Consider the following 9,056-nt stretch of genomic DNA (forward strand, 5'->3'; position numbering starts at 1 on the left):
GAAGATCAAAATACAGGATACCTTTTGGATTTGTAGGGAATGTGAAAAATTAAGTATGCATGCTAAAATCTCAAAGTTAGAACTAAATAATAAAAAGTTGAAAACTTCCAGAAATAGAAGGGAAAAAAGGAGAATGTAAAATCTTTATCAATACAAAGAAGGCAGACAAAAATAGGAAGAAATGCAGAGTGTAATACCTTTGTCTGCCTCAGGTGTGGGAACCGGCTTGCTTTTTGGGGTCTTGGGCCCCGGATATGGAAGAAAATTTGCAGTTGTACCACCAAACTGTAATCCTTCTTGCTGCCAGTATCTCAAAAGTATTTAATAAAGCAGCACATTTTCCAACGCACGCCAGCTAACCAGCCAGGGTAGGGGAATTCCAGTAAAGTAGGCAACTCCCCAAATGCCCAATGTCTGCTTTTGCAAAGCCTCTTTTTTTAAGCAGCTGGTTAGGAAGTCATTCTAGCTGTAGAACAAGGACATCACTTATGTTATTTCTCTGATGACCATAGTGATTGTCAATATCTAACAGTTTTGCCATTTTCAGGTATGGTTTGTTTTTCTATTTCCCCACCTTCTGAATTAATGATCCCACTGTAACACTAGCCCAACACTTTTTATTGTGGCGTTATAAAAATCACACAAATTCAAATTTATTCTTTTTTTTTATTTGAGAAATTTTCAGTGCACCTCAGGATAACTAGAGATACATAACTCAGAGTTTTTATAGAGTTTGGGGCAATGTTTCATGTAAAAATTTGGCTGACCCTGGTAATTGGGCAGAGTGCTATCTGAACCTTGTTCCTCATGAATCTCTGGAAATTGGGACCGACCTCAACAGGGCTAAGAAATAAGGTCATAGGGGCCCCTCAGCCAGTGTCTACCTCTTGTCTTATGTCCAGTCTTTGGGTGCAAGTATTCAAAATGGAGGGCAGCCCTGAAAAGACATTGAAGACCCATCTCAAGTCTTAAGGGAGGATTTTGACATCAGGAACAGATAGTAGGACTGTTTCCTTGTATGCCTATGAGATGTTGGTGTAGAACAAGCATCTTGTAATATTTTTAAAGGGTGGAATTTGAAATCTTAACTGCAACATAATGCAGATAAGCAAGGAATATTTACGGAGTGACCAAATGGTAAATTTTTACTACTGACTAATGAACTTTATTGATATCTGGTTATGTGACTGGGTCTCAATCCTGATAACGGAGTTTGCTGGGGTGGGTCAGAGATACAGACATGGCCTTTTCCAAATTAATTGTTCCGGAAAGAGATTTCCACACCTTAAAGCTAATATAAAGGGTAGAAGTTGCACTGGTAGCCTCACTTGCTTGGGCACCTTCTTCCCATCAGGCAAAATGAAAATCCTCGTGAGTATTTGTTTATGTTTCTTTATACTCTTGTGGCTCTTGCAGAGAATGTTCAAATCCAATGCGCCTTCGATTTCAGAAGTCTTAGATGAACACTGTGCATGTTTCTAAGCTTCTGTGATTGAATTAAATAATGTCTTTGGCAGCGATGGTGTTGAATATTAAGTCAGATATTTATTTGTCCATTGTCTATTTTCTGAGATGTTTATTAAAGAATGCAAAGAAAGCATTTTGAAAATATCTAGAGAATTTTGATTTGGAGAATTTTAAATAATCACAAGCTTGGGAAGATTGTAGGCATTTTAGGACAGCAGCATTTACTATTTTAAAAAAAAGTGGTAATTTAAAAAAAAAAGATAATAGCAGCTGTCATTTTTCTAAGTGCCTACTAGGTCCTATGCTACAGACTTCACGTAAATACTTTTATCTATTCAGTCAACAATTCTGTGAGCTAAGTAGTATTACCCATTCCACAGATGAGGAGACTGAGTCACAGAGGAATGTGATTTTCCCATGCCAGTAAATGTGAAGTTTAGACTTGAAATGTAGCCCTCTCAGACCCCACTGGCAGGAGCATTCCTGCCATGACCACGTCTCCTCCTGCCAATCCCAGCCCTGGCCCCATCTCCCACAGCTCATGCTGCAGTGCTCCATGAACACAGGACTGTGTTTTGATCCAGAATGGAACTCCTTCCAGCAGTCATATAGCCCCTATTCTCATTTAGTTTTGAGGGGAAAAAGCAAAATGCTAAGTTCCTCTCCATCAGATGTTCAAGATGGTTGACTTAAAGAGTTCCCTCTCCCAGCGCTCTCTTGATTTTCCAAGAGGAGATCTATCACTGAAATAAAGCGGTAACCATGGTGTATTAATCATGGTGTTGGGTGGGTGGCTATTTGGGTGTAGGGGACACTTCTTGAGCTCTCTCTAATTATATCACTATGGTGGTCAGTCCTCTACCAATCTGTTCCAACCTCTGTAGACCCATTAAGTAGAATACAGAGAAGTGTCAAAGATTACTAGGGCTGGCCTGGAGTCAGAGAAGATGTGTGACTATGCAGGTAGGCAGGTCGGATATCTCCATACAGGTTTTCATCAGACACTTCATCCCCAGTCATCAGAAGAGAAATGTTATTAGTGACTGTTCTACTGACGGTTCTTAAAAATATCTGCCTCCCTGCGGACTCCCTCCATACGTGGTTTGCAACAACAGTGCAATACACTGTGATGTTCAGAAAAGCCAGCACAAATCTGGGATCAACATGTTGGATAACTCTTAACATAACTACAGCAAAATGTCAGAACTGCCTCAATGTCAGTCTCAGCTGGTTAGCCTAACATTTGTCTGATGGCATCACTAAGGAGAATATAGAACTTTCCTTGATGTCAGCCTCAAAAGCTAACCATGCCTCTAAGCATCCTATTGTCATAGTTTTCCTTGGGAATCTATTGTATCTCTGTCACTCATGAATCCATTTTAAATCTATTTTACCCTCTCAGCCCCAAGGAATTAAATATATATATATATATATATATATATTTTTTTTTTAAACCAGAAAACAAAACCTGACTCCTATAATCCAAATCCAGTGTTGATCGCACCTGGGTATTCCCACAGTAAAATAAATCCTTCCTCACTGTTGGCTTGCTCCAAGTTGTTCCTGGCATAGGAACATATGCTCCCCAGAAGATAATAATGTTGGGAAAGGCTGGGAATTGGGTGTTAAATGTAGAACCTTGTGTCTGACAAATAGCATGAACTCTATAAATGTCTGTCAAATGAGTGAATGTGTTTTCACATTTTGGAAGTGAACTGTTGACCATTCATGACCACCCACCTGTGTCTCTAGGTGTGAGATACTTTGTGAGATACTTATATTTGTCCTGTCCAGTGTCTCCTTATGCCTTTGCCCTCAATGGAATGGATGCAACTGGTCTGTTTTTCAGGTGGTGTGTCTGGTGCTGGCCATCTTTGGGACACAATCTCATGGATACGAGGTAAGTTGGTTCCTAATGGACTTTATATCTTGGAGATATTGGGAGAGGGAAAGGAAGATGAAAGATAATCTGAAGTACAGGAGAGAGCCCTGTTTGGGATGGAATCCCAGAAATAACCAATAGTGCAATAAATAAGATTGATTATTTCTTTACAATTGTAATACCTTAAAAGATGCAACCCATTGCTGTAAAATGTGGTCAATTTCATTTCTCCTGTGATTTCATTACTTCTCCCATATATAATATAGTAAACTAGGAAGAAGAGCTTCGCCTTCTTATTTAAGCATGGGCTTTTGGTCTAGGATGCCACTGAGGAGGTTTCAGGCTTCAATCTCCTCTTCACAGCAAGTGGATGACTTTACCTGGAGGGTTGCCTTTCCAATGCATATGATTTATGGAGAAACCTTTATGTCTTTGTTGTTAATCTAGGTTTATAACATCATCAGCCCAAACAACAATGGTGGCACTCTTCAGGAGACAGTGACAGTCGACAATGAAAAAAATATCGCCATCGTTAACATCCATGCAGGATCATGCTCCTCTACCACGGTTTTTGACTACAAACATGTAAGCAGCAGGGGAATTTTTACATTCCTCGAGACTGGTTTTCTCAAGGGTGAAGAGTTAGCCATTTACTGTGCATTTGAATTCCAAGAACTATCCTTGCAATGCTTTCGAAATATCCTGACTTCTGCTTTTCCCTTTAGATAACCAAGCAATTGACGGTAAAACAAACAAAACCATTTCTAACAGAAAAGTGTGACAGGAAACACACACTTGCTTGACCTTTTCAGGTGGAAAATTGGAAGCATAATGATACTGTCTCACTGCAGGCTCAGAAAGTGCCTAGAAGGGTGACCCAAACCTAAAGCAAGCCCTGGCACACAGACTCTCAAAAATATTTGTTGAATGAATAAATAAGTGACTTAGGGCTTCTAATACAAATACTTACGCAGAAAAAAATGATTATGGAATAAACCACCACAGAATAGCAGAAATCCAGAACAACTGTACACATTTGACTATATAAGTAGGATATGCAAAAAATCATACTTCTTCAGGAAGAAGGAAAATATATTAACCAAAAACTCCAAACTATTTCCAAGTTTCTGTTACTGGTATTAACAAGTCTCAGAAACATGCTCAGGAAAGTTACTCAGTCCTTTATCCATTTATTTGTTTGTTTGTTTTTCATTTGTACCACTTGACTAGGGGCCTGCAGGAGAGAGCTGTGCACTGTGGTTGTAGACCATCCAACTGGACATTTGAACACGCTTTTTTTCTCTTTTTCTTGTAGAAACCCCCTTACATTCCTCTCCCTCATTGGCATTGGGAGTTCTAGGACACATTTGAAAGTATAGAATTTTTGAAAGATACAGTTTTAGAGGAAGTTGTATTGAAATTGTTTTCTAAAAGCAGATTTCAAGGAAATCCCCAAAGAGTCTTTAAAAAGAAAAAAAGAGTGGTAAGGACTTGGTTTTAGCCATTTCCACTGTCATCAGGCTTTGCCTCAGTCTATTTTTGAATTTTAGGAACTGGCAACTTGCGAGAATTAAAAAATAAGAACTAGAAGAGTTTTATTTTTTAATTACTTACAGTCTCACAGACTGTATATTTATTTGGAATTCCATAGAGAAAATTCCGTTTGGGATGAAGGTTAGATGGCCTTCGGTTCCTTCTGGCTCCATGGCCCTCACTCACTGCTGCTGTTTTCATCCTACCTTTCTCCAACTCATACCTGTCCAGCCAGCTTGGGTCTGAGGTGGAGAAAGGATGGAGAGAAGACAGTGGAGGAGGGGAGAATAGACGAAGCATGTGTGTGTTAGCAGTGAGTGAGTTAAGGACAGCAGCACTGTCCACTAGAAATTTCTACAATGCTGGAAATGTCCCATATCTGCATTTTCCAGTAGAGAAGGTACTGGCCGCTTGTGGCTACTGAACACTTGAGATGTGTGACAGAGAGAGTATGTTTTAAATTTTATTTAATTTGAATTTCAATTTCAATTCCACATGTGGCTAGTAATTAACATATTGAAGAGCACAGTTCTAAAGAATACTCAATTTACTCCAAATTGAGGAAAAAGCAGAACAAAATCAATAGAAAGAGAGAGAGCTGCTTCTTCCTCTTTTAAAAAAAAATATTTATTTTTGAGAGAGAGAGAGAACACAAGCAGGGAGGGAGGGGGGTAGAGACAGGATGCGAAAGGCATTCTGCGCTGACAACAGGGAGCCCATTACGGAGCTCAGAACTCACAAACTGTGGGATCATGACCTGAGCTGAAGTCACACCCACAACTGACTGAGCCACCCAGGCTTCCCCGGAGCTGATGCTTCTTAATTGTTAAACCCAAACTACAGGCCCTGGTTACAAAGCATGACAGGTGGGGCACAAATCATGGGTTTGCACAATTTCAGAGATGGAAAGGGCAAGGGGAAAAAATTAAACTACCCTGTAAAAGAAGCCGTGACTGGAATGGATGGCAGATTGAAAAGCAGTCACTTGCACTCACTGTGCACCCTCAAGGCTCAAACACCATCCCCACCAGTTCGGAACCCAGGGAACCAGGAAGGCCAGTAACTGTGCTCTTGCTGTCTCAGGGCTACATTGCATCCAGGGTGCTCTCCCGAAGAGCCTGCTACATCCTGAAGATGAACCATAAAACCATCCCAGCTTTGGACCAACTAAAACGATACATCTATGAGAGGAAGGTACCCTTGAGTATTTCCGGTTCTTGAGCAGCGGGAAAACTGGTACCGGTATGGGAATAAAGACAGTAAAGGGGAAGATCAGGATATTATATCTTACTGTGGATATGTACTTTCCACCTGTTAAAGTGTTTTCACGTTTATTGTTTTGGGGACAGGAGTGTATCTCTTCGCTTGATTTCTGGTTTTATTTATCCTGAGAGAGAGAGAGAGCGAGCAAGGAAAGGGTGGAGAACAAGGGGGTAGAATTGCAAGCACGCTCCATGCTGTCAACACTGAGCCCGATGCTGGGCTGGAGCTCACATACCATGAGATCATGACCTGAGCTGAAATCAAGAGTTGGGAGCTTAACCAACTGATCAACCTAGGCTCCCCTCTTAGCTTGACTTCTACCATACAGCCCTCAAAACATCAGCTTATAATAAATCCCAGTGTTTTTGTAGAAAGGACTGAACAGCAGGGCTCTCAGAAACAGTGATTGGCAGAAAAATGAGTAAAGTTATATATAATATCCAACAACACGAAAGGCAAAGAAACAGCATAGGGTAATGAGAATAAACAAACACGGCACGAGGCTGGGAAGCTGATGTTTAATTCTTCCTCTCTAATTTTCCACCTGTGCCACCTTTGTCATGAGAGTCACCCTCTCTGGGTTTTATTGCTGCCCCAGTAAGATAACATTGGTAATAATGAGGCCCCCCTGCAGACTAAGTGCTCAGAAAGTGATGGTCTCTTGAGATTCCTGACTGCCTTCTGCTTACTTAAACGAAAAGAAAAAGTCAGTTTAGAATAAGGCACATAAGACTATGTCAACTTACTTTATCTTAAGCCCTTCTATTCTACTGCTGTAGGCTATGCAAAACATGTACTCTGACAAATACATCTGGGTCAAGTACAACCCGCTGCAGTCTCTGTTCACTCACATAGACTGGTTCCTGTTCGGCTCCCCCATCAAGCAGCTCTGCAGTCATGTCCCCCTGTATAAGGGAGAAATGGTGGAAAAGACACGTGAGTATCAATAAATTATTCCTTCCTCAAGTACTTTCTGAAAACCCTCATGTGCAGGGCACTCTGCTAAGTGTACTGCAAAATGCAAATCGATGTGGAACGTGACCCAATTCGGTTTACTTTGGAAATTTCATACCTGCCATGTGTGGAAATTGTGCTAAATGTTAGGGAGACACAGAAATGAATAAAACTCTGCCCCTAAGGAATACATAGTCTGCTGCAGAAGTTGATGTGTTAACACAGAGGATGAAATTTTTAAATGTCCCGGGTGCCAAGGAAAAACTATTGTATTCTCTAATGTGAGGCATGGTGACCAGAGTCAAGAAAACAGTATTGTATACTTGAAAGTTGCTGAGAGTGGATCTTAAGCATGATTAACCACACACACACATACTAACAAGTATTTATGTTAACTATTTGAGGTGATGGATGTGTTATCTTGATCTTGGTAATCATTCTACAATATGCATGTATATCAAATTGTCAACTTGTACACTTTAAATCTATACATATATATTGGTCAATTATTCTTCAAAAAGGTTTTAAAAAATATTTAGGAATCTAGGATAGTCTTAGAAACTAGTCTTAGAAAGAGCAAGCAAAGTGCACTGACTGACAGGTATAAACCCCAATTCATCCAGATAACATGTATCACTGCAGTCATTACTAGTATTTTATACAAAGTTTCCAAACATGAGAGAGTGACCAGAGGGAAAGAGAGGCCAGGCCACAGATGGAGAATGAAACAAGGAACATTTCCCAGAAAGGCAGAAGGTAGACAAAAAAGAAAATAATTAGCATTTATTATACCTTTAGTCTCCAGAAAAAAAGATTAAGACATTTTTCTTTTAGTAGGGTCATTAGTGCTTGTAAGTAAAAGCACACACGCAGGTCACCAATGCAACAATCAAACAGAGCCAGACAGCACTTCTATGAATTCTCAGTCTTATTCAAGCTAAGATATTACTATCCTTGGCAATACAATGATAGCTAAAAACTTGGAGAACATGAAAATACATGTACAGACCTCCTGGATAAAACATTAACAGAAAAGTCATTGGTTTGCTGCACTCTAATAAAATATTTCTTAATGCTCTTTCTTTAAAAATGTTTCCCCTTTTCAGATAATATTCGAACTAAAGGCTGTGCAAAGGCGGGACTCCTGGGTATCTTTGGAATCTCCATCTGTGCAGATATTGACACTTAGGCATCGAGCCCACTGGCTCCTCTTTTCAAAGACACATCCCCTTGGTTTCCACTCAGCAGCCAAATGAAGCTCTTTCCCAACACCCCAACTAATGTTGAGACTAGTAGTAAAACATAAATCCTATATTTCCAGATATCTGGGTGTTTGCTTTTTTTATAAACAGCAAAGGGAAGCCAAACAATGTTGATGTCAACACACAGAAGAAAAGAATTTGCTGGGACTTCTAGTAAAGCACACAAGGTGTGAAGCTTCCCAGATAATAAAGCTGAGTCATTGCAGGCTGGTCATCTGGGTACAGGCGTCTGTCTTGTGTCTGCGCACCAGACCAGCTGCCCATCTGTCCACCAAAATGAAGGGAGTTAAGAGTACACTTACCCTGATGAGTACTGAGGAATGTATAGAATTACTGACGCAGTACACTGTACACCTGAAGCTGATATAACACTGTATGTGAATTATACTTGAATAAAAGAAATAATATAACAAAATGTTCATTAAAAACAAAAACCAACCACTTGCACAGCCTGCAGGAGGCATGGGCCTCCACCCTGGGATGTGGGGGGCGGTTGGGTTTGCTGTAGTCTTATCAAACAACTTGACCGCTCAGGTGAAGGAAACTATGCCCTATGACAAGGCACCCAGCTTGGAGGGCCACTCACAGGCTTTTCAGAAAATGCCTTTTAGCTCATCAAAGCACTAGACTCAACCTTAGTAAATACTATTCTAATGTATTTGGTCTTAGAGTGAGAGGAGAGGTCATGGGGAACA

The 9,056-nt window shown here is 40.3% G+C and overlaps 1 protein-coding gene across 1 annotated transcript; it reads left to right on the forward strand.

Annotated features, from left to right (window-relative positions):
* Positions 1-1,359: 1,359 nt before the first annotated feature.
* Positions 1,360-8,288, forward strand: GKN2 (gastrokine 2). The gene is made up of 6 exons (XM_039239560.1): positions 1,360-1,371; positions 3,317-3,367; positions 3,797-3,934; positions 5,966-6,076; positions 6,925-7,081; positions 8,206-8,288. The coding sequence occupies exons 1-6, from the start codon at positions 1,360-1,362 to the stop codon at positions 8,286-8,288; spliced, it is 552 nt and encodes a 183-aa protein (XP_039095491.1).
* Positions 8,289-9,056: the final 768 nt, after the last annotated feature.

Source organism: Hyaena hyaena, unplaced genomic scaffold (assembly GCF_003009895.1).
Source record: "Hyaena hyaena isolate Hyena2069 unplaced genomic scaffold, ASM300989v1 scaffold_158, whole genome shotgun sequence".
NCBI classification, from domain to species: Eukaryota; Metazoa; Chordata; class Mammalia; order Carnivora; family Hyaenidae; genus Hyaena; species Hyaena hyaena.

What these genes read in the sequence shown, in the direction of transcription:
- GKN2 (XM_039239560.1), top strand. An exon ending in CACAATCTCATGGATACGAG is followed by an intron (nt 3,368 to 3,796) that starts GTAAGTTGGTTC and finishes TTGTTAATCTAG; the next exon opens with GTTTATAACATCATCAGCCC. An exon ending in GATACATCTATGAGAGGAAG is followed by an intron (nt 6,077 to 6,924) that starts GTACCCTTGAGT and finishes CTACTGCTGTAG; the next exon opens with GCTATGCAAAACATGTACTC.